General features: G+C 42.6%; 1 protein-coding gene across 4 annotated transcripts; it reads left to right on the top strand.

Annotated features, from left to right (window-relative positions):
- LOC308116653 (CUGBP Elav-like family member 2) lies at positions 1-24,209 on the top strand (the record flags this gene model as incomplete). 4 transcript variants are annotated; one of them, XM_080474945.1, is made up of 14 exons in its annotated part: positions 1-113; positions 10,867-11,063; positions 13,762-13,844; positions 15,460-15,508; positions 15,950-16,084; positions 17,010-17,089; positions 18,288-18,449; positions 19,008-19,071; positions 19,634-19,771; positions 20,383-20,502; positions 20,900-21,076; positions 21,243-21,389; positions 22,312-22,491; positions 23,466-24,205. In XM_080474945.1, the coding sequence occupies 13 exons, from the start codon at positions 1-3 to the stop codon at positions 22,437-22,439; spliced, it is 1,593 nt and encodes a 530-aa protein (XP_080331071.1). In that variant the 3' UTR covers positions 22,440-22,491; positions 23,466-24,205. The 4 variants fall into 4 exon arrangements, with proteins under 4 accessions (XP_080331071.1, XP_080331068.1, XP_080331069.1 ...); XM_080474942.1 differs by lacking the exon at positions 1-113 and adding an exon at positions 3,282-3,595 and having other exon boundaries at positions 23,466-24,209; XM_080474943.1 differs by lacking the exon at positions 1-113 and adding an exon at positions 3,392-3,595 and having other exon boundaries at positions 22,312-24,209.
- Positions 24,210-25,824: the final 1,615 nt, after the last annotated feature.

Here is a 25,824-nt window from a genome sequence, read left to right as displayed (position 1 = left end):
ATGTTGGAACACTCTTCTGAGCTGGCCCTGGTGCAGAGTCTGTATGCCAACAGCATGCGCTGTCCCCCCTCTGCAGCCGGGATCTCTGTCAGGAACGAGGACCTGCCTCTGAGGTATGTGGAGATTGGCCCCTCGTTCAGATTTGGGCTAGCCTTTGTGGGGGAGCCCGTACTTGGACTGCCTCTTTGTCTGGGCTGGATATTGTCATAGCATGTTTTGTTTCCACTTGGGGCGTTCTCCCGTGATGTGACTGTGCCTGTGGGCAGGGCATTGCTCCTGTGGTGTCCTTATGTGTATGGGTTGTTTTCTTTCTTTTATTTGTTTGTTTGTTTACAGGGATCCAAAACCAAGTGTTTGAATTACATGTGTTTCGCATTTTATGACAGTCCATCTTCCCCCCAAAAAATCCACCAGAAGGTATAGCTGGTCAATTTTAAAATGTATTGCATTAGAAATGAATCATTACTTTATACCATTCTCATTTATCTCCCTTTTCTCATTCGAGTTCCTTGTTGTTTGCATGAAATATAAATAAAGAAAAAGCACCAATTGTATAGTGATGCAGGGGGTTGTTCATGAACGACACAGGATTAATAAAAGACAAACATTGGGGATCAAACATTTGATGAAATAAATGTTAATGTAGGGCCGCGATTAAAAACTGCTGAAGACAGGAATTGTCTTCAACAGCACAAGTACACATTTCCTTCATCGTGGAATCTGCATAAAATCTGTCCAACATTTACATTGATAATGAATTGTTTAGTGCATCATTACGCTGTAGATTTCCTCTATAAAGCATGATGAGATGAAGTTCGCTCTCTCCATTTTGAGAGCCCTCCAGCTGGTCGCCATTCGGCAGAGGATTTCATAAAAGACAGCGCTAAGAAAAAAGTGCTGCTTTCCCAAATGAAGCCGGCATGTTTGAGAATGCATGACGTGGCCTGATTTGGGTATGAGGTTGACCCATTTTTACAATCGCGCAGTTTGTCACGAAGGACTGCAAATTTGAAAGCTGGGTCGATGATCATGATGATGATGATGATGTGGATGTGGATGATGATGATGATGATGATGATGATGATGATGATGATGAGTGGAAGTCCTACCAGTGCATGAGGGGGCAAAACATTTGATGTAAACAACAAAAGCATGGTAGAAGTGGAGGATTATGATAGGATTACAGAAGTAATAATCTGAGATTAGGAATAGGATCGTATTAGAAGGTGCCAGCAACTATACATTGGCCTGTGGACTTCACTCCAACTCACTTCTCACCAGAGAAGCCAATAAAGTGAATGCTGAGAGGCAGGAACAAACTGTGGGAATGGAGTACTGTACAGATAACTGCGCCCCATGTATGTATGGAAATGTGAGCTGCTCTTTACAAGAATTCTGGTCCTTTTAGAACAAGCCTATTCAATGAGATCCCCTGAGATCTAATTGAGTCAAAGAAAATATGTGGATGCTGCAGATGGGAAGACATTATTGTATTTTCCCTCCATCTTAATGAAACCTGAATCTCCAGAGAGGTTTTGACTACCTTTTTATAGCAGCCCCTCAAGCTAAATGGTACTGCATGTTGCATAGTGGGCTTGTCTGTATATATGGCAGAGTAGGGGGTGCCATCCCATTATGCATACAAATGTCTTTCAGGCACTGTATAATAGAGGATACACTGCACTGGTGCCAGGTTGCCTTGAAATTGCTATGGATACAAGGATTAAGTTGGATTTCATAAATGGGATGTTGCTTAACACTCGCTATGAATAATATTTTTGGATTGTGCAGCTGCTTGAGGAATAAATAAATTGTTTGTTAATTAGGCCAGCCTCCTCCTGTCTCTCTGCTGTGGCAAACGGTGTTTGATAGCAGCTTCCACTACCACCACCACCTTTCCCTCATGTGTTGAGGCCTCGCCCTGCAAGTCCAGCACAACAAAGAAAAAGACTCCCCCTCCCCCAGGAAAACAACAGCCCAGCACAAAAAAGAAAATATGACCTCTGACCCCAGGGAAAGGCAAGACGAAACAGAATTTCAGGCGAACTCACTCTCGACTTGAACTCTTCGCTATACGAGGTACTGAACCAGGGCTTTCAGACGTACAGCAAAAACCGGCCTGCAAGAGGCTCTAATATGGCCCACAGGATGATAGTGCTGAGAGAAAAAAGAAAAATCACAAATAAAGCTAGTTACATTTTTAATAAACATAACTATTGTCTATGTTTTACTTACTGAAGATGCCGCTGTTTTCAGTGACAGTCATAAAAGCTCATGATGAAGCATAAGCACATTGCGGAAAAAACATCCATGCAAAAGGCTGCCAAATATAAACTGAGAAGAACGGCTGTGGCAGAAGGAAAAGATTTTAAATCATTTATGCATATTTGAAAAGCTTAAAATGAGACAATATCGAGTCGCACTTTGCAGCTTTGTGTTGCAGCGTTTCTTTCTTCAATTTCACCTAATTCTGCATTGTTAAAAATGTACTCCTTTGTAAATTTGAACTTTTTCAGCTTCTGTAATTATATTAGATAAAATTAGATAGATAGATAGATAGATAGATAGATAGATAGATAGATAGATAGATAGATAGATAGATAGATAGATAGATAGATAGATAGATAGATAGATAGATAGATAGATAGATAGATAGATAGATAGATAGATAGATAGATAGATAGATAGATAGATAGATAGATCGATCGATCGATCGATAGATATTTTAATGGTTAATATACTGTCTTTTTACTGGTGAAATTAGGCTGACCTAAACTGACTTTGGCATTCCTACAAAAAAACAAACTTGACATTGTTGTCTGTCAAATGATCAAATTTTTTTTAAAAAAAGACCTCATTTAAAGTTCTGTGGAGAAATATATGGACTTGGGAGCAGCATTAGTATGCTTGATGGCCATGACCTGAATTCTAATTTTAACCATTTTAAATGGCTCTGTAATGGGAATCAATACATCTTTAACACATGTATAGACTGATTGCTTCTCTCAATCGGGCCAGACAGCAACTGCCATCTTTCCCCTTCTTCCTCCTGTCAAATGGCTGCAAAATGTCTGTCATTATGTGGATATCATGATGATACTCCGCCAGATAAAGAGACCATAAAGTACAAATAGGTCAGTAAAGTCTCCGTAGACCCCCACGTGCGGTCCCAGTGGGGACATTATGGTGCTTTTTACATGGCAGCGGCGTGTTTCGTGTTGCTTTTGTCGAGCAGGCCACGCCTCTGGTTTGCTGCAGCTCGCCGTGCACCGACAGCGGCTTCCCTCGATTTACTTCATTTCGGGGACGAGGGAGAAATAAGACGGCAGAAATAAGGCGGATACCGTCGCCCTCTCTTTCCCCCCTCTCTCTCTCTCTCTCTCTCTCATGCAGTTTTGAAGAAGACGCCCCCTCCCTGCACCTGCTCCACTTCGTCTCCTCGTCGTCTCGCAGGAGTTGAGCCTCTTGCGGAGTGAAGCCGAGCGGAGCGGACGGACGTCGCTTCTTTCATTGTTGTTTTGAGCATGACTTCGACGTACGACCTGGATTTCCACCCTCTTTCCGAAAGTCGGTTAATGACTTCGAGCGACTCGCTGTAAGTAGTTCAACAGTCGGGTTCTGCGTCTTGTTTTTACGCTCGATAGTGTCGGACGTGTTGGGTTTTTTTTGTGTGTGTGTATAACGAGCAACACAGTTGAGTTGGGAGTGAGCTCGCGATAGCTTAACGGCCGATGCTAACGTTGCTAACCGTGCGAACAGCGGCGACGCTGCGGCCGCCCGGGGTAGAAAGTTGTGTTTAACTCCGACAATAAAGCGCGTAGCGACGCGATACGACGGTGGCATTAAACAATACACACGTTTTCAGTCTTGTAACGAAGTGAAAACGCATTTTGCTTGCGATGGTGCTCGCGCGCTACATGTGCTTCCGGAGATCACGCGTTTCGCTATCGCCGCAAAAAAAAAAAAAAAAAGATAATATATCAGAACATCCGAGTTTTAAAAACGACCCCACCCCCGCCTTGTTTATGCCTTTCTCCAATCGCCTCAAATCCACCGGGACTCTGTGCTTCGCTGCGTTTGGTAGTTGGCCACAGCTAAACAAGTTTTCTCGGAAGTGTGCTCGGTCGAAGCGGCAGGAGCGTCGGACGGTCACGCTCTGCTTTAAAGGGAAGTGGACGACAAGTTTCGCTGAAGTTGGTGAATAATTGATGTCGTCGGTAACCCGATATAGGTGGGGTTGTGTTCAATAATACGACTCGAGTCTGGCTTGTCGGCAGCACACGGCGCTATCGGCTCGCATGGCGCACTCCCACTGAGTCCCACCCCGTCCCCGCTAGCTGCTAGCTCGGCTAGCTCGCAGCCATCGCTGCTCCCCGTCCATGTTGGAGGCAGAGTTGCTTACTGAACCAACCCAAAACACGTGGTTTGCTACATTATTGAGACAGTAATGGGAATCTTGTGACAGGACATGTAAACACCGGGGGGGGGGGGGGGGGGGGGGTGCTCTCTTGTGTGCAAAGGTTCACGTGTAACTCGTGTCAGATAATCCCCCGTTTGACAAAAAAAAATTCCAAACTGCAGCCTGCATTCACAAGTCTGTTTAAAATGGAACTGCTTGCCCTTTCAGCACAGTAGGGTTTTGTTTTTTATGGTTTTACAGAAAAGCCACAGTTTGAGAGACATTTATCTTTAACTTGAATAATCTGGGCTGGGTCAATAAATAAAAAGAATTTGCTTATTGAGATCTCAACCTCTCCTTTATTCGATATTTTCTTCACATCTAAGACATATATATGAAATACCCTTTGACTAGTATTTATTCAAACCTCAAACATCACTTGGAATATGAGGATTTGTTCTACTTTCTTATAAGCAACTAGAGGAAAATACATTTGTCAATTTCGTTTAAGCTTTGGGGCGAGCGTTTTATTTTTCAACTTCTGATATGTTTTTAGTGAGCTCCCATGCGAATTGAAGGTAGTGAGATAACTAGATCCCAACAGGGTGCCTTTTAATTGATTTATCCCTCAGATTGTTGACAGTTCGAGTGACTATCAGGGCTTAAGTGTGATCCTTTGGCAGCCAACACCACCACGCTGCTATGTCAGTAAGCTAAGCGTTGCAGTGATGCCTTTTGTTGTGGCCAGGGAGCTGTTGATCGGGGTCCTTGGGCTGCTCGGCCCAGCTGTTCTGTTCTCTCTCTCTGCTGAAGGTGGTGGTGGTGACGATGAGTGAGTGCCATGCAGCCAGATGTTGAGGGCTGAAGGAAGGATGGTGCCAATCTGGGCTGTTGCCTATTTCTCAGCTTTTTCTGCTTGGCGGGCATAGCAATACTCGCCTTTTACCTGTACTGTGGCTGTATGACTGAAGGTTGAGCAGTTTTTCATAATCTTTACAAACAGATTACGTGAAGCATAATTGCACAAGACCAAATTTTGGGTGCTGTGACATTCGGACTGTCAATAGTGGTCTCTGGTATGGTTTTTTCTGTTCTAAGAACGCACATTAAATGGCTTAAATTAATCCAAATGCGAAAAAAACTGCCAATGCAAATTATTTTTTTAACACAAAGTATTTATGAGCTTATGGCGCCTAATAGTTTGTTCTAGATGACAGTGAGTGTCTCAGCATGTGTTGTGTCCACAGTGAACATGAAGTGGAGTCTGGAAAAAAAGCTTTTTTTAAGCGGGGCATGTCAGATGCAGTTGTAATATTTTTGAGTTCGGAGAGGTTCTCCTGAATGTCTTTGCAGACAGTATCTGTAGTTTTTGTCAAGATATTGATAATACAATTTTATTAAAGCCCAGATTAACTAAAATTTTGTATGTAGCAGGGCTGCAGGATATTGGTTAAACATACAACAACAATATGACTTGCAATAAAATTAAGTGTATGATGTCAATGCCTGCACTTCCCACCATTTCTGACTTGAGGCCTACTGTTGCCAGGTATAGTTTAATCTTGATACAATGAAGTGAAATACCATCAAGGACTCTCATCCGATGGCCTTAACTTGTTGAAACGCTGAGCTGGGAGCATTGAAACCTCTTATTGCAGTCCAGTCCAGCCAGTCTATTCAATATTCAAAAATTTCTCAAGTAATGTTAGTATACCAGGAGTCACTCCCTCAGTCACCCCTGATTATTATTTGTAAACACTACCCAAAGCAAACACTTGGACAACTGCACATTTATAACCAAAACAAACCTCTATCACAGATTAGGGTGATGAACGAATGTGTCTGGACAGTAAGCACTTCCAGTTAAAGTAATCAAGTCTAATTGATGCTTTTTGGCAGCCGTGAACCTCATTATTTGAAATGATGTGAGGTCCCACCTGAAGTTTTAAATTTGTGCTCCAGCACTCACTGCCAAAAAGGTGCGAGCCAACTCGATCCAGTTAGGTGTCGGTTCGCACCAGCTTTACTTCAGCAACGTCATCCGTAACCGCCAGGGACACTCGGTCTGATTATGTAGCTAATGGAGCAGGCCTTGTCATCAGATGCCGGCCGTCTGTTAACATGCCGCCTATTCAGAGGCTGATTGAACATGTCTGTCTTGATCAGGGGAAATGCAACAGAGAAATGAGGCCATTTTGAACCATATCAGACTTAATACCATGAAGAAAATATTGTGAACTTCTCAATGCTCCAACGTCTCGGTATGGAAATAAAAGAACACGCATTGTGCTGCCTTTTCTGCCTGAAAGGACAGTCGGATGTATTTGTCAGATGTTTTTCCAAACTTTCGGTGAGACCAATTCTTGTTCAAGGGTCCAACAGCACTCAGTCTGTAAAAACTGCTCCTCTTTTCTGTGGCCAGTTTACAAGGTAGAACTTCAAGCCTTTCAGGAGGACATGTTTATTTACAGCTCGCGCAGCCTTAAATAACCTATCAAAGAATATTGGACGGTTTTGCAGCAACAGAGACGAGATGAAGCAAGAAGAGATAGCCTTTATGTTCCACTTGACAGCTGTCGAAGATATTACCACAGCATTAGGCATTCTGAGTCTCATCAGCTTATAGGGCCATTGGTTTCCTGAAAGAAAAAGCAAATTCATGTTTTTAGGGTATTACTAGCAAACAGCTGTTTCACTCAACTGATTCTCCTCGTTTAGCTGATGCATTACGTGTGTGCATGTGAACCTTGACTTTTCTTCTCCAATGAAGCATTTCAGCAGTGTGCTGCAGATTGTAAAACTTGATCTTTTGCCTTGGGCTGTTTTTGGCAATTACTCAAAACAAGAGGACTCATCAGTGTTTGTAACATTACCCTAACAAGATTTGTTTGATCAATAATTTAATTAACGCACGTTTAATTGACACTGTTACACATGGTCTGTTTAACATGAACTAATTGCTGGTATTTATAAAAATGGATGCTTTGCTTTTAATGTAGCAAATGTTCACTTGCGATACAGAGCAGTGGGGCTGCTTTCTATCATAGTGGTGAAAAATCTGTACATAATCATGTGGCATGTGTTGTTGCTGTGCCCCCTGGTGGTTTCAGGATGAGTAATATCCCAAGCGTACGCTGAGCTTTCAAAATCATGTCCATAACCAGGCAAATTGGCCTTCCTTCTATTACAGGCACAGCAGAGGTGTCGCTGGCATACTTGCGCGGTCAGAGCTCACCAACAGGACAGCCACATGGTTCAAATAAATCACCTGTTTTTATGGGGGGGACGCAGCAGCGAGCATGCAACTGTCGTGGCTTTGGATGACTCGTCAGCTGCTGTGGGGTGTCTTGGAGAGCGACGAGCTGCCACATCGCAAGGCTGTTCGTAGGAGCTCAGCTAAAGACTTCATTACTGCTGTCTGAGAGCACACTAGCAGGCGGTGCAGGGACCGGAGCCGAGCATTACTGACAGAATAAATTATTGCAAATTTTTTTTTCTTTATCAACAACATCTTGCCATGGCTTTTTATACAGCGTTTAATTGAATCTACAGCTGAATAATGTGATCAGTGACAGGACAAGTAATTTATGTCTGTATGTATGTAGGACTGTGAAGCACCTGATGATGTTTGCTGGTTTTACTAAGCTGGCACATATCACGAGGAAAAACAACTTCATAACTAATTTTGGCTGTAAAAAGAAAAATGTGTTTGGCTGTAACTTCTTTCAAACAACAAAAATGTTTTCTCATTTACCCCCATTTGTTTACCAAGTCATATGGTATTGGTTAAACTGTCATTTTAAAACTGTCTATCTTCAAATTTCCCATGTCAGAGTTGTAGTACTTACCGCAGTACCCGTGGTGATGTGACTGGGAAAAGAAACCCATTTTCACAAGTACCCGTGGTGATGTGACTTAACTCTGTGTCAGTTTGTCTGACCTCACTGAGCCCACAGTGAATGGTCGCCATTGAGACTCATTTGTCCTTAAGAAATTCTGTGGAAACTGTATGTTGTTCAAGGTCTTCACCAGCGGATCTGCTTTGCATGATAATGGGTAACATAGCAGCTCAGTATTAATCATATTTCTTTTTATATATTACTGACATTTTAAATACCCTGAGATGTGAATAGTGAAGGGTAAAATCATATTTTTGTGTATAAGGGAGTAATCCTAATGAATTATGTTTGAAATATTGAAGGCTTTTACATCTGAAAGCTCTCCGAACTTTCATTTTTTTATTCTGCAGTTTTAGCTGCAGACCTCAGTTGAGTATTCATCTGTTTACTGCTCTTTATATTATGCCTCAGGATGCAACCACATCTCGAGTTTGTTATATATTTGAGAAAACACGCTGGAAACATCTAGAATATTATTTGATTTTGTGTTTGAGCTATAAAGATGAACGGCATGTAAATATTTCTGCAGTTGTAAAATGGTGTGGGTGGGCAGCTCCACCGAACACTGTTGCGGTTACACAGCTAGACAGTCTCTCAAGCTGAAGATGCACAGCTGCGGTGGCTTTGGGAGTTTAATGAATGTAAAGGAGACGCCGTGTCAATGAAAGCCTTCATGAATTTGAATGCTCCCACCGAAATCCCGGTTTTCAAGTCAGGTTTTCTCGGCCTAGAGTAAAATTTGATCAAAAGGCCCTCGAGCAAAATGGCGTCAGGAGTGCCATTGGTGAAACCGGATAAATGGTGTCACACATCAGCACTGTGGCCTTAGCAGACGTGGCCTTCGACGTGTTCCAAAGCATCTCACTGACTCGGCCCATTGTGCTGCAGTGGAACGGTGAATAGCCTTCTCCAGCATGAGGGGAACAATATGTGATTGTTCCCCTGCTGTGGTGAAGAGGCTGTAGGTTACTCTCTGTACCATCGCCAAAGCGCCTTGCGGAGGAGATGCACTGCAAAATCTCTGCCTGCTAACCAGCCATCCTCGGACGTTTTGAGCTCTGCAGTGCTGTTTTTGTGTAGCTGTTGCAAGCTCGTGGGAGGGGGGCACAACCCCCCCCCTTTTTTGTGTTTTAAAATTTTGGATGTGCAAGGCTTTCGTTTCATTGGTGCTTTTTTCTTCTTCTTGTATGTCATCGTTGGAAAGTATTGAAATCCTCCGGGGTGTGGAGTTGGTATTCAGAAGAACTGAAGCGTGATTTGTTAGCATGTCATTTAAGTTTGGCGTTTCTGCAGAACGGCTTGGCTCAATTTGTAAGAGATGGATGACTCGTGTCCAAAGGTCTGTGTTTAAAAAGAATCTTTTGAAGTAATAATGAGACTCGATCTGTTCCAGACTAACATCATTTGCACCACATCGACTGTTATCAGAAGTCTTTGTACATGTAACATGATTTCCCTGCCTCTGCACATGTGAATGTGTGTTGCTCCGCCTTGCACTTGGTTCCCAGCACTCTTGTTCCTGTCAGGAAATGTTTGTGTGGTTGATTTGTGTGAGAGAGTGAGACAAAGGTGCTCTAGTCACAGGTACACCAGTGGGTATTGATTCTCTGTCCCTGAGGCTTGCCTCTGAGCAAACTGGCACCATTTAGTGTTTCATTTATCTCTATTAGACTGTACTAAGTCGGACCACTCAAATTACAGCTCAGTACAATGTTTGAATTCAGAGATGTCCCCTCGTCATTGCAAGGAGTGTTTTCGGGAAGTATTGAGAGTATATTTTATTTATACTGATATTGAAGAGACACCACTCCTTGTTCAGTCTGAACATCTGCTTGGAAAGAAGTGCTGACCATTCACATCTGAACTGAGCGGACAGATGAGCAAATGGCAAATAAATCTTGTAAATACTTTATTAATCAAGTAAAAGTGCAGCTTATCTTTGTTTGTTTTTTTAAGAATAGAGAGTTGTGTTCTATGTTGTCCTTCACTTCTTACTATGTAGAGCTTTTAACTCGTGTGCCATTCCTAAATTTTATAATAGTTAGTTCTTATCAAAGATCTTTAACATTCTGAAACTAAGTATGGCAGAAATGCCCACTTTCTTTAAATTGTGTTTTATAATTTTTTTTCCCATTTAATTACACAAAAAACTGAATTATAATTTGTACCCCACCTTCTTTTTTAACAGTTTTCATATATTGTTTCCGAGAGCCTTTTATGTTCACTCATTAACCCAGGCGTTCATCATTTACTGTTTATTTTGATCTGCCTGAACTATTTGTTGCAGCAATATGCGTTAAAATCAATTTAATGCAAGATTATCCTGTTGAAGCAAACCACTTGCTTTGAGGCTTTGCACATGACTCCACAGATGGTATCACACGGTATCAATAGCTTGAAGGAACTGGATGCTCTGGTGTGAACATGATTTGATGCAGCGCTGTATTGTCATTGAAAACAAAACTTTATATATTAAATTCAAGCATGTTGGCTACACACTGAATCACAACGCATGACCATCATTGCAACATCGTTGTGTATCCTGACGAGTTTTCATTTTCTTGTCAGCAACGGAAACGGCAGCAAGATGAACGGGTCGCTGGAACACCTCGACCAGCCGGACCCCGACTCCATCAAGATGTTCGTGGGACAGATTCCACGCTCCTGGTCGGAAACGGAACTAAAAGAACTATTTGAGCCCTTTGGAGCAGTGCACCAGATCAACATCCTCCGTGACCGCAACCAGAACCCTCCTCAGAGCAAAGGTATGGCTTCTTTTACCAGTTTTATGTTTTAATGTGCCTGGGTACACAAATGAATGTTGTTTAATTCACTATTGGGTAATACATGCCTAATAAGTTGGCACTGAACCTTATTATTTAGTTTTTCGTCTGAGATGTATTAAATTTTTTGCAATTACTTTAGGTGCCAGAATGAATGTTGGTGTGGTCGAAAGTACAGAAAGATTTATATGGCCACGTTTTCTGCCTGTGTTGACCTGGTTTGAGTTGTCAAGCACTTATTGCTCATCACGTTTCACCCTTCCCTCCAGCGAGGTACAACATTGCTTGTCTGCAAATGCAGTGCAGCTGCATTTGTGCTCACAGATAAAAGATTCCGTCATCTTTTGTTTCAAGGTTTAAATAACACCTTTTTTAGAAGACTGTATTATAAAAAACAATTTCAGCTTTTCTGCTTTGCCATAGTGATTTAAAAACAGCATTGTTACTCGACTGCAATTTTCCATTAAGGCATCCATCGATGCGCTCACCTTAGAAATGGTGCTTGAGTTGAGCGATTCAGTTTAGGCTGCAATTAGAGAAGACGGCGAAGTGGAAGCTCGCTGTCTGCAGAGAGCTGCAAAGTGCCACTGGAAGTGCTCAGTCTCCCGGAACTAACTGCAGGTGAATAAAGTAACAACAGTATTTCTAATAGAAGTGTCCTGGGTCAGCTAAATTTCAATAGCCTCGATGGTTAGGTGAGTCACTGTGGGAGGAAATATTAATCTACTTTGTGCTTTTGAATGTGGTGGGACTACACTTGATGCTGGGCTTAATGACCAGTAGTTTCCAATCCCTGCGATCCCCAGCAGAATGTAACTGTTAGTGAAGGTGTCTGGTCAGCCATTGCTAGCAGCTTTTCAAGCCTGAAAAACGTTCTCGGCTGCCTTTCAGCTCGTCACGTCTGTCAAAGTGTTAGTGGAGAAAGGGGGCACCCTGACAAGCTGGAGCTTAATAAATCAGCGATTTCTTTAATTTTACAAGCTGAAATTTGGCTGAAACTGAAACAATTATGCTTATTACCTTTTTGGAATCTGTTTCTTTGGTAATGTTTTTGTTTTTACAGGTCCACACAAGTTATATGCACATCAATATATCACAAAAAGTGTACATTTGTAATATCACTAAACACATTTATTCCTTTGTCATGCCTCTGTTTAGAAAGTCATTAGTATGTCAAATGTAACATGATTTATAATATTACATTTTATTTTTAGAGCACTTTTCAAAATACTGAGGCACTTGACATATGCGTGTGAAGATCTGTTTGAGATATAAGTCATTCCTCATTGTGTTTATGCAGTGTATATATGTTTATAGATATGCTCATGACACTGCTCCATTTGAGAGGCTAGAGTTCAAAGCCCCCTTTATAAACAGAGCTCCACCTCTGTTCTCTGCAGTTTCAGCTGTGATCGTGCCTATTGACATGTTAATGGTATGGTAATGTATTCTAATAGATAATCTGGTCTGATCACAGCCATAACTGGCTTGCCCAAACTGTGCAAGTGGAATTTGTTGCAGTTGACGCCCATCAATTTTTCTGTTCTCCCCTTTTCCCAGTAGTCTTGCTTCTAGTGGGAGAAGTGGTTGCTGATTTATCGGAGCACAGAGGCATGGTGTTATCTGGCTTTGTTTATGTGCCACATAATACACCTTGCATGCTGTTCTTATGTCATCAATCCCGCTTTAGTTTGATTTGTTCATTGAAATTGCTGTAATCCCACTTCAATTTGGGTTGTTTGCTTTGCCACAGCTCTGTTGAGGAGCCATCAGATTTATAGCAGGTTATTTTTTTTTTAGGTCGCATCTACTGCAGGTCATGAAAAAATCATCTGATGCCGATCACGCCTCTCTAGAAGGTTTATTTAGCGCCAGTAAATCAGAGACCGGGCTAAACAGCAGAGAAAGGGAGCGCTCAGCTGGTTGTGGGAGCGAAGAGTGCAGCTTGATGCATATTAGAGTTCAGCGGCCCTCCCCGCGGCCTGGGAGCTCCAGTAACAGCATAATACACACTATGTAGGTCAGAGACGCTGCAGTGCTCCACTTCCCCAGCCCAGTGAAACTGACAGGCTGGAACGCCACTGGCGGTCTGCTGGGACGGAAGGATGAGAGCCTTTTTTTTCCCCTCCCCTGTTCTTTTCTTCATCCCCTTCCCCCACCACCACTCTTCTCCCTTGATTCTTATTCTTTGCTCTCAGTCGTGTTCCTACTTGTCTCTTTGTGCTGCTTTCGCGCTTCGTATGTGTATGTGCCTATGTGCCTGTATATGTTTGGGATTGAATTCTTATGTAATACGGTAACGCTCAGTCCAATCTACTGGTGCCGTGTCCCAGCTTGCCTGAGCAGCATTGACCTGTCGGCAGTGCATCATTGCCTCCTGATACATATCTAACCCACTGGTCCTCTCTGGGTTTGTGTCACAGCCTTCAACTATCTTGTTGCTCCTGTGTCCCCGCTACTAACTCCTGCATGGTTGTGTACACCACTCGCAGTTGGTGCTAAGAATATCCTGTCACGTGTTCACAACATGTGATATGCAGAGAATATACTTCCATCCGTTTAGCATCTTTCCTCCTCTGCAGTATTGGTGTTACATTTATTGTGTCTCTGTGCTATATTTTCATGCGGTCTTTGTCTCATCCTCTTCTCCCATTGTTTGTCTCCGTTTTTCTCTCTGCAGGATGCTGTTTTGTAACTTTTTATACAAGAAAAGCTGCACTGGAGGCCCAGAATGCACTGCACAACATAAAGACCTTAAGTGGGGTGAGTAAGCACAGCATGGACTGCTTTTAGCTGCTTGAGCCCCTCTACATCCCGAGTGCGGACTGTGAGCTGTATGCTGGCCGATAATGAGCTCTCGGTCCGCTGAACGTCTGTCTGGCCAGAGAAATATTTCAGCCCCCAGTATCGTTGACACTACATGGAGGGCTGCCCCTGAACCTAAGCACACTGAATTGATAAGATGACCCACTACACTGAGGTATCGGGTAAAGTGTGCCTGACAAGACAGGAAGTTGTCTTCTGAAGTCCAGGACCTGATCTCCACAATCTCGAGCAAATTAATAAATGCTTGTCTTCATGAATCATTAACACATGTCTCTATTTTTACTTCCCAAAGTTAAATGTAGAAGTGGAGAGGGGTCTTTTTTTTTTTTTTTTAAACAACGGAGCATCGTCTCCTAATGCTTCACATGCTTTATCTGGTGAGATTAAAGCCCAGTCAACTGGAATAAGTGCAACAACTTGTTAAACCTCTACAAATCTGTCTCCACAGTATATTGGTCTAAAGTACTCCTTCCAATCAATTAAATCCATAGCAAACAACTCTGCTCATCAATTAAATCAATATCCCAGTCTCTTCGAAAAAGAGCTGCTGTCAGTGAGGATACAGGTAAATATTGAACCGCCTTGATAAATGAGTCCAGCAGGCGGAGTGTACGGCTCAAGCACTCTTCACTGGTAGACTATCAATCAGCCAGACATCTCAAATAAATGTGGTCTACCAGCTCAGCTCTCAAATCTGAGTCCCGGGTCCTACTGTTACTGGCAGTGACTGCAGGTGGCTGAGTTTGGTTTGCGCGACAGTAGAAAAGCTTGTTTTCCCAGTTTCTGTTTTCTCTCCCTTCTGTGCCTCTCTCTCCTTGGTCAGTGACGCTCGCCAGTCCCCATACTGAGCGGGCCATCTGTCTGCTTCTCTTTAGTGCTTGTCACAAACAAACCCACCACTTTTCATAAGTACAACCTGCTCAGGCATCTCATGCAAGATTTTTTTATTTTTTCTTCATATCACATGGCCTGCAAACGTGCCATAGATATATTTTCATAAGTTTTCATAGCATTTTTGAACAAACGAGTCATTAAATGCAGCAGTTGTGCTCCGTCCAATTTCTCGCAGCTCGAAAATGAGCCTCATGTTCACAGATTAGAATATTTTTTCACTCCCCAGATTTGCCACACCTTGTTCCCTATGTAATACAATTGTGTAAATGGAGTATTATAAGAAAAATCAACATGGATTTGAAAGCAATAACTAAGCAGCTTGCCTGTCAACTATCTCTCGGATATTGTTCTAAAGCAGACGAGGGATGTTGACAGGAAGAATCGATAAGTTCAATTACAAGTCGACACTATAGCAAGCAGTGAAATTGGATACTGGAGAATTTGATCCCCACCAGCATCCCGCAGACACTTCCTCCTGAATCTGAGCAGTGAGTGATGATGCTCTTAGAACAAAACAAGCAGTTGGCAGGAATGTGTGCAGTGCAAAGATATGACACCATTGTGATGAGAGATAAGGTGGCCAAGCACACCTGCATGGTTTGGAGCAGTGATAGATGCACTATTAACCACTTTCCCGTCCACATGTTTTTTTCCCCAGATGCATCATCCTATCCAGATGAAACCTGCGGACAGTGAGAAAACAACTGGTAAGTGCATTCACTTGAAATGATCAGTGACAGCAGTCAGACATGGTGTTGTTACAGGAAAAAAACTGGGAATAGTAAAATAACGCCTATAGGGAGGAGTGAATTTTTTTGGTGCGTTTTTAAAGGCGTGGGTAGAATTATCTGAATCCAAAATGCAGTTTAGGACACCAAACGCCTATACCAAATTTCTGTATAGTACAAGGTTTAAAAAGATGATGAGTAGTACTGGTATATAACATCTGGAGGAGAATGCAAATGCATGGTATGTCCAAAGAAGTAGACACAAAAAGTTCGATATTTTCAAGAAGCAGGAAGTGTGGCGGTATGACGAAGAGCTGCAACAAAGAGGTGCAAGATTTAGCGCCTGAAGAATCTGCCACTTTCATAGGTCCATTATTGTTTTCTATAAACTGAATGGCTGTTCTTTTTGTTTTCCTTCAGCGGTAGAAGACAGAAAACTCTTTATCGGGATGGTTTCTAAGAAATACGGCGAGAACGAGATCAGAATGATGTTCTCGTCCTTCGGACAGATCGAAGAGTGTCGGATTCTCCGGGGACCAGATGGCCAGAGCAGAGGTAGGAGTGCTTTCAGCATGTAGCCGAAGCGTTCTCAGCTTCACAATCGCCAACTTCAGCTCAGCTGAGTACATATTCTCATCAAGTATTTATACACCCCCCCACACTTATTCATTCCAACCCCTCCACCTCCAAATCAAGTGCTATTCACCTCCAGTGGCACCCTTTCCATCCCCATAGTCTGTCTCCCTCCCCATCACTGTGACACTCAGCCTCCACATCTCGCAGTGAAGGGCCACTGCACTCGCTGCCCGGTACAATGGCCCGTCGCCTTGGCAACCGCTGGCTGCTGGTGTTCGTAGGCTCAGCTGGCAGGCGGCTCAGCTCCTCCTTTCCCACCTCCTTCATCACACTCTACAAAGGCTGGAATTAGCCTGTCGTTGCATCTCCTACATAGCTCTCTGCTGCAGAAAGCCTCAGATAGGGGCTCGACGTGTTTGCAAAATGTAAAAACCGCACAGCGGAGACGCGTCCTACTTTTTCTCGCCCCCCCCCATTGTACATGTATGCAATGAAACTAATGTAACCGTCATTAGAAGTGGGCTTTTCTAGCCTTTGATGTTTGCTGGCCTTAAATATTTTAGTGAATCAAAGCCTTTCAGTGTGTATTTTGTGTGCATTTTCTGTGTATATAATCATGTTGACTGTCTCACCATGATACCACATAGCCGAGCCTCTCTTGGTGGCAATTTAATCCGTCGATCACTGTGCTCATGTGACATGTGTTACTGTTTTTCTTGTTGTGTTCTTTCTCCGTGTGCTAACCAGTGAGGGTGGTTTCTGTGTGCTTGGGAGTTGCCATTCTTTGTACTGTAATGTCTTTATTTGGGGTTCATAACGAGTTGTCCAAACCTTTTGTCTTGTTTTGTTTCTTCTTTGTCCCTCCCTCCCTACTCCCCCCTTTCCTATTGTTCCCCCCCTACAGGCTGTGCGTTTGTCACATTTGCTACCAGGTCAATGGCACAGAATGCAATCAAAACCATGCATCACTCTCAAACTATGGAGGTACTGTACCCCTTAGCACCTATCTCTCATTTCCCCCTTCCCCCCTCATACATTTTGCTGCCCCCTTGTGTTGGAAAGATGAACTTGTTCTAGCAGATGGCGTCCATTCATCACAGAGCATGAGTCATTTCCAAAAACCACTCTTGCTAATTAAAATTACATTGCGGTCTGCAAATTAATTGAATAAAAGTTGAAACAAAGATTTTTACAGAGCAGCTGAATGCAGAACTAACAAGACACCATGAAAGCTGTCATCTCTCATTTTGGTGTAGACTACATCCCATTTAGTACCGTTGAACTACATTCTAGGGCCTTGCCATTTTTTTGTGGCTATCAGACCGCATTTTGGACCGCAAGGAAAACCACCCACCTCAGGAAATTTAGGTTAACAAGAAATCAACTTGGACTGGAGCAGCCACTCTATTGCATTTCTTCAAAAACTGGGTCTGCCTTATCATATAACCAGCCAGTGTATTCTTTGTGGAAGTAGAGCAGCAGTAATTTGACAGCGAGCGGGTCAGAGGCTCCCCAGTGAAGCATCAGACCAAGTCTAATTAGGAGTCAAACCAAACATAACACTCCTCCTACTAGATTAAATGAGGGCCCCAGTAGTGGCGCCACCTATTTCTCCCCACTCCATTTCATCTCCTCCCTGATTTTCAGCTGCCGTGGGAGGTGTTGCTGTTTCAGAAGCCATTTTCCCCCCTCCAGCCTGGTCCCTGTCTCGCTCTCTACTCTCAGAATACTTTAAGCACCGCATGCCTCGTCCATGCGTCCGTCTGAACAATATGTGACTTGTCTGTTTGCGAGACTCTGTGTATTGTAATGCATTTTTCTTATTGTCTGCTGACATCCTCGTTTGAGTGTTGTTTTTTTTAAATGTTGTGTCCATCTGTTGTCTGCTTATCTGTGGACTCTGTTCAGTCTGCAGAGTGCTAAAAAGATTCAGTCAGCAGCATCGTCCTGTGCCCCCTTTTGGAATGTGGCCTGGCTCAGCTATGCATGGCAGATGTCCTCTGTGTGTTAGCTTCAATATGAATGCAACAGGCATACAACTGTCTCAAGGCATAGAGAAATCCCCCTCCTCCTTTAAAGAAAGATTCTCTGCAGCGACTGTCCTTGTATCGGTAAAGAAGCAGTTGCATCACTCATGTACTCTTGAACCGGTCTAACTTCTTCTACTGCCTTACTGCTTCAGGGCTGTTCCTCACCTCTGGTGGTAAAGTTTGCCGACACACAGAGAGATAAAGAGCAACGACGCCTGCAGCAGCAGCTAATGCAGCAGATTCAGCAGCTCAACAGCGCCTCCACCTGGGGAAACTTGGCTGGACTGGGGAACCTGACACCGCAGTATCTTGCTGTAAGTGTACAATTTATGGGCTGTATAGATTTCTCCCTACATTAAGTGTTTGAAGAAGCTCTTTCTATTGGATTGCAGAAAGTATTAAAATGATTGGGGGAAAAACAAAAAAAACAATTTCAAGGAGGCAGAAGTAATGTTTTTATTTCCCCTTTTCCCATCACTTGATAAACTGTGATTTCCTGTTTCTGTCGGTAAGAGCAGTCATGTTTTGAACAATATATCTAATGTGTTGGGCTTTTTTTTTTTTTTTTGTATCAATCTTGCAAATGCACAAACATTGGGTATTCCAAGATTGAGACAGAATGTGTCTTAATGTGGGCACCCCCTCTCAGTCCTTCTGTAACATGTGACTTGCATGTGCTGTCTCTAAGTCAGAGCTGAACATGTGACTTAAACATGAACAGCTGAGCAGTATTGGGTTTCTTGTTGCGAAAATGAACGCCAAAGCCATGACTTCCATGAATAAAGCTGGTGTATTTGAACTCATGATGGGCCAGTCTAACTTAGTTGAGTGTTCTCTGGTTAGTTTACTTTTTCTTTCTGTTGTGTCAACAGTTGCTGCAGCAGGCCACATCAACCAGTAACCAAGGCAGTTTCAATGGAATTCAAAGGCTAGGAGGTGAGTTCATCCTCTTGCATGTTTCTAGCCCCGGCGTGTAAATAAACAAGCTACACTTTTCATGTCACCAACCCTGTGACTTGGTGTAGTCTCCACGCCCACATGGTTCTTAGCAGTCACATTACACTCTCAGATCAGTGGCACATTAATAATCAGTACTGCTATTCCTGACCCACGCAGGCAGCTGAGAGACAAATAACACATATTCATGACTGGGTCAAATTGAAAGCCAGTATTAGAGAAACATGTTCCATGCTGTAATTTGATGTTGCGGCATTCTTAATCACTATTGAGCAATTACTTGAGTGCAATTTTTATACCAGTTGAGTTCCACGATTAACCTTTGTCTTTTATGGAGATAGTTACTGGAGTAAATTAACAGGCCTGTGAAAACCGTGATATGACTGACCAGCCAAATTTAATACAATGGGACAAGAATCTACAATCAGAAAAATGAAGCAAAACCTAAAGTGCTATTATTTATGTTGCTGTAGAAGATTTTTCCCTGCTTTATACAAAGTAGAGGTTTTTGATCACATACTCGGGTGTTTGTCATGCACAGCTGGTGTGAATCCGCTCCAGCTGCAGAACTTGGCCACATTGGCGGCGGCTGCGGCTGCAGCCCAAAGTTCTAGCAGCCCGACCTCGACCAGTGCCCTGTCCACAAACGCTGCAGCCCTGGGAGCTCTGGGCAGTCCAGGTAAAGGAAACGGAGATGTATATGTAGTTTATCATTTGCTTTGTGTGACAGACCAAACACCCAAGCCAGAGGCATTGTCATGGTTTTTATTATTTCTATCTTGCTTATGCATCTTTTGACTTTGTCAGCCTATAACTGTTGAAATTGCTGTTCCTTTGTTCACCTTCACGTGAAACCTTTAAATGTGACGTAAAATGTAAAAATCCTTTTTGGATGAAAGGTAAAAAGCATTGAAAACTTACAGCCAGTCTTGTCAGCAGCTGAACTCATTCATTACCCTCATTTACTGTTTGCTTAACGGCCCTCGAGCCTTCCTCATTTATTTTATGGAAGCTAATCATCCACATATAACATTTTATTAGAGCCCTCATTTGCTGTAATCGGGGTAAATTTACACGGACTCCTTCTGCTTGTTTCCCATATGGTTGCTTTAAAGAACTGTGCTCATAAGAGGAATTTGCCTTTATTTTTTTTCTTCTTAATGAGTGCTTGCTCTCTGCTGTGTCGCCAGGGCATAAGTTTGCAATAACCATCTCCGAAGTTTTTGTTTGAGTGACAGAGCATGAGGTGATTCCCTGTGTGTCTTTGTCCGTTGTGTCTTTAAACGGCAGGATCAACTGCATCCAGTGCCGGCGCAGCCATGAACACCTTGGCGTCTCTGGGCACGCTGCAGGGTCTCACTGGGACCTCCGTGGGCCTCAACAACCTCAATGCTCTCACCAGCAGCGTCGGTAAGAAAAGCCTCTCTGATACCTGCACGTAGGCTGAACACGATGCTTGTTTTTGCGATAAAGAAACCGGAGCCCTTCGTAGCACTAAAGCTCGAAAACATCCCTGTTTAGTCAGTCTGTGCTGGATGTGCAAGTACGCCCTTTTAATATTTCAAACAGACACACTGGAAACTCTTTTAGACTTCTTTTATGTATAGTGACGCGCCGGTTGAATTGTTCCTGAAATAACCCAGGACGGTTGCCAGGGAGGGTAACATGACGAGGCAAAAGGTTTTAAAAAATGAAGAAATAAGAATTGGTTCAACACCCTTAATGAATTAGGTACCATTTTCCACAGTATTTGTCGAAGCAGTGTGTCTGTTTTCAGAGTGTAAGACATCAGATGTTTGCACAACAGGTATGGGGGCCATGAATGGCGGTTTGGGAGCCTCCATGGCCAACGGGTCAGCAGCCAGCTCCATGGACGCTCTGACTCAGGCCTACTCAGGGATGCAGCAGTACACAGCCTCCGCTCTGCCCTCGCTCTACAGCCAGTCTCTCCTGCAGCAGAGCCTTGCAGGCAGCCAGAAGGAAGGTGAGCAGATCCTCGACGCGCACCAGCATGCTGGCATTTTTTAATAGCTATAGTTCCAGGGACAAGTGCTGTAAAGAGTAAGATTAGCTTTGAGTTTGATCATAACCTGCAGTGTGTCTCTGAGCGTGCGTCTAACTTGAGTATCTGATTTTCTTGCCAAATGGAGTAGGGCCAGAGGGAGCCAACCTGTTTATCTACCACCTGCCCCAGGAGTTTGGGGACCAGGATCTCCTGCAGATGTTCATGCCTTTTGGAAATATGGTGTCTGCCAAAGTCTTCATTGACAAACAGACCAATCTGAGCAAGTGCTTTGGTAAGTAGTTTCTCAACGAACAACTCAGTCCTCACTTAGAAGTAGCTAGAACTTTTAGAACTGATTAGTGACGTAACTTGTTTTTTCCCCATTACTATCCCCCATTACATAGTCAACCATAATGGCACAATCATTTATTGGTTTATTGATAAAAGCATGAGTGATTTTTGCTTTTTTGTCCGAGATGCATGCAGCATGGATTTGTTTTCGTTTTTGTTTTTTGTTTTTTTGGTTGGAGAAAACCTCTCAGAGGGATGAGCTCTTGAGAGTTCTACTTTTCATGTGAAACCCAAGAGGAAACTGATCTTTTAGTTTCAGGAGTGTCGAGGAAGCTTCCTGTGGTGGTTACAGCTCTGTAGGACAGAGTGTCACATAAAGTGGTAATGCTTCTGTAAGAGGTGGCCAAAGTCTATTTTTATGATGATAATTCCTGTTTTTAAAGAAAATCACTCATATGTACATTTAGTATAGATAATATCTTATTAATGTACTTTCTGCATTAGTTTAATGTTATTATAAAAATATTAAAGTTCTTCATCCAATCAAATCCATGAATAAATATCAGACTGTTAGTGAAAACGGTGTGAGAGAGAGATTTTATTCAATGTCACCAAACAGTGTGGATGTACTTTCTGTGTAAAATTTGCGATGTATTGCTCGTACATCCCCACTGACACAAAGTATTCAGACCGTTCCACTCCATTAGTCTTATATTAAGTAAAGTGGAGTAATCCAATCTGTCTTAACAATGTTAGGGATACAATCGGTGTTGACTGATGTTTGGAAGAAAGCAACGCCGCATATTGTTCCACAGGTCACCTTGTGAGGGAACTTGGGGTAAAGATAGGCGAATGCGTGGAAAACCTGGGTGTCGAGTTGCAGCTGATGTTTGACACGTGCCTTTGTTTGCTTTGCCTTTCAGGGTTCGTCAGCTATGACAATCCTGTGTCTGCACAAGCCGCCATCCAGGCCATGAACGGTTTCCAGATCGGAATGAAGAGGCTGAAGGTTCAGCTGAAGCGTTCCAAGAACGACAGCAAACCCTACTGATCCTTGCCCCGGGGCCTCCCCCCTCCCCAGCTCTAATGCTAGCACTGCTAGGGTAAGTTCACCCTCCAGCCAAGGTCACCACAGCAGAGACTCAGAGGGGCAGGGGGAAGAAGCCCGCCACAGGAGGGAGAGTCACCTTATTCCGATAATGAGAAACAAACAAAACATGGTTGCAATGATATTTCCACATTTTGCTGTATTTCATTCCTGCGGTTTTATCATGTAATTTGAGTCTGATAAAATATTTTAATGTATATGATTATTTATGACTATCACTGGAGTCAGTGTTTCGCTGGAGGTATTTTGTGTCACTGTGTTAAGTGGAGAGCGTCAGGTGTGTTTCCATGCCATTTCATTGCCTTGAAGTCGAGCCAGGCCGACGAAGGTTGACTAAGGATCAGTCGTTGTGTCGAAGGGCTGAAGCCAGGCGGCGTAGACCCTGAGCCCAGAGCTTCGACCTGCGTTTGGCTGTTCCCTTCTTTAGTCCGTCTCATCCCCATCGTCACCCTCGTGAAAATCTTTTGCACTCTAAAAATCTTCAGCCCCCTCCTCTCTCTTCCTCTCTGTCTTCCTTCATTGTCTCCGCCATCTTGAGCTAGGCTACCTCTCCATTTCTCTATTAACAACTTCTTCCAGTCATTCCATCCATCCTCCACGTCTCCCACGAGGGACTGGCTCTAGATGGATCTCTTTGGGTGCCAAGTATACAGTTTGTGCATGTCAGAGTCTATGCCATACGTCCTGGTAGTGTCACTTCCTAAATCTGTGTATTGTTTTTGTGTGTCGGATAGCGGGGTGCGCTCACTCCTCTGTCTTTTTACTGTTTGTGGTGACTGGCATTGTTTTTGTTGTGTTTTGTGCCTCATGGCTAAACGATTCTTGTGCCGTGCCCCTAACTTTCTCTCCTTTTGTTCTCTCCCTCCCTCTTTCTTTCTTTTCTCTCTCTCTCCTCTCCCGCTCTCTCTCTCTCTCTCGCTCTCTCTCTCTCCACTGTCTCTTCCTTTTGTGTTTTTGTTCCTTTTTTAGAACAAATCTCCATGCCTGTTTGCTCATCATTAGCCTAGCATGTCTTCATGATGTTGAAAGCCAAGCCAAACTCCTGGCCTCATCATCCCACCATTGTCTGTGATGTCTCTCTAAGCTCGCCTGACCAATACCTGGCCACCCACTGACCTTGACCTTAGCTCAACCTGATTTTGTTTTTCTTTTTTCTGCATGTATATTCATTTTTTTTTTTTTTTTGTGCTTTTTTCTGTATAGAAATGTGACAGGTGGGAGAGAGGTCAAGCAAATCAATGTGAAAACGTATCTACGTTGACTTCATTTAAGAGACCGTCTTTTTGTTTGTTTTCGCGAATGTTTTTAAAAACCTGTGGGATTTCTTTTTAATTTAGCTTTTTTTTTTTTTTTTTTTTTATTATGTTGCTTTCTTTTTACCTCTCTCAGTAAAGTTCACTTGAAAGTTGAATACAGGGATTGGCACACAGCTGTGCTACATGGTGCCATTAGCAATATGTTGGCTTCTTAAACAGCTTACAGACCACTTTCCAAAACTTTTGAAAGTCTGACCAGTAAAATCCCTCTCAGTGCTCTGTAACGATCTCTACATTTTGCGGGCAGTGTGAAGATTTACACCAAGGCTATTTGAAGATCTATTTTCATTTCATTTACAAAAAAATTCAAGTGTATTTACCTTTTTTCTTTGAACTATTGATGGCACAATAAAAGGTACATTTGCTCTGTTTAGAGAAATGACTACCTACATGAGTCAACTTTTTTAGAACTGATTCACAAATAGACAATCTGTGGTTTAAATGCACACTTAGATTACCTATATTTTATACCATTGAATCTATAGAAGTTTAACTAACAGAACCCAGGCAAAACTTTGGGTTTTTTTGTAGGTTATGTTGTATCGTCATCTGTGTTGGGGAGGGAGGGAGCAGGGGGGGTCTTCAGCATATTGCATTTTTAAAGAGGACTAAAAATCAGTTTGCTTATTGTGGCCATTCGAAGGTCATTTCTAGTCAATTTAAAAACATTCAGTCCTAAATTCCTCTGCGTTAGCTGTAATTTTGACTTCTGAGTTTAAAAAAAAAAAAATATATATGTATACATCTATTTTTTTTTTTGTTTGTTTAGGGTCACATTTGAGGCTAATTTTATTTCCCCGCATTTAAAGAAGTGTTCAACTTCCGTGGTACGTCTTGTTGACTTTCTATGAATTTATCTTGACTAATTTAAATACTAGATGTTTCACTTTGGTTTAGTTTGGATGCCTCATGTTAAAAGGTGATTTACAATGTCTGTTAATCATTCAGATGCCAGACAATGTCTTGTTTTGATTTTTCTTGTTAAAAGTGCCCATGTGTCAAACTCAGTGTTTCTTTTCGAATTCACTCGACTTTCTTTGCTGTAATATTATCTAGTCTTTCTTTACACACACACACACACACAAAATACACACGTACAACACTTTCTGTGGGAGCCCCTGAAGAGAACGCGGACACTTAACACACTCATACACACACTCACACACAGTCTTGCTTTTTGCTTCAGTGACTTCTAGCTTCATGTTTGAGTTGTACACGACACACAGCACATTTTGAAAAAACTTCTGACTCCACCACTAAAGTGTTGGTTTACAAATACATTCCATTTTTTCAGCACAAAGTTTACACTTTTTTATCAGGGTGGTATTTTGTTACACATCGTTGAAATGACCCTGGTAAAAACCACTTTCACCCCCTCCTCCTCCACCCCTCAAAGATGGGTTCCCTAAAACTGCGTGTACCTGGTGGCGCTAAAGAGTTGTCAACTCAGGGTTTTTTTTTTTTGTGTGTGAAACTACACTCGCACAGGATTATGACACAAAATGCACAAAGTATCACCATTAGACCTTTTCAGTTTGGATATTTTTTTATTTGTTTTTCTTCCTCAAAACACAAATACCCCCCCCCCCCCCAAAAAAAAACTAACCAACCAAAAAAAAAAAGAAGAAAAAAAAAAACCTTTGGAAGAACGGTACCAAATTTGACACAGTGCTCGAGGGGACGTGTGGTTGTTTTGTAAAGGAAATGCTAAGCACAATTGTGGGCGCGAATCACTTTTGCAGAATGTTGTGTGATTTACGATCCCCAAATTTTCAAGGTACCACTGATTTCTCTTTTAATATGGGCATGTGCTTTTTACGGTGTGTTTTTTCTATCCAAATGCAATACAATATTCAAAGTGCCATATATACGTCTAGAAACTGCCTACACATTCTTATTAGGCCTTGGTTTAGAGATTGCTGCAGTTCGCCTTTTTTTGTGTATTTATGCCAGTGTCATGAAAGCTTTTGTCACCTGCTAATGTTCCCTCTTTACCCCCCCCTTTACTGTGT

This window comes from Lipophrys pholis, assembly GCF_963383615.2.
Source record: "Lipophrys pholis genome assembly, chromosome: 11".
In the NCBI taxonomy this organism is placed as follows: Eukaryota; Metazoa; Chordata; class Actinopteri; order Blenniiformes; family Blenniidae; genus Lipophrys; species Lipophrys pholis.
The sequence above is the reverse complement of the archived record's forward strand: the minus strand, read 5'-3'. Positions and strand labels throughout refer to the sequence as shown.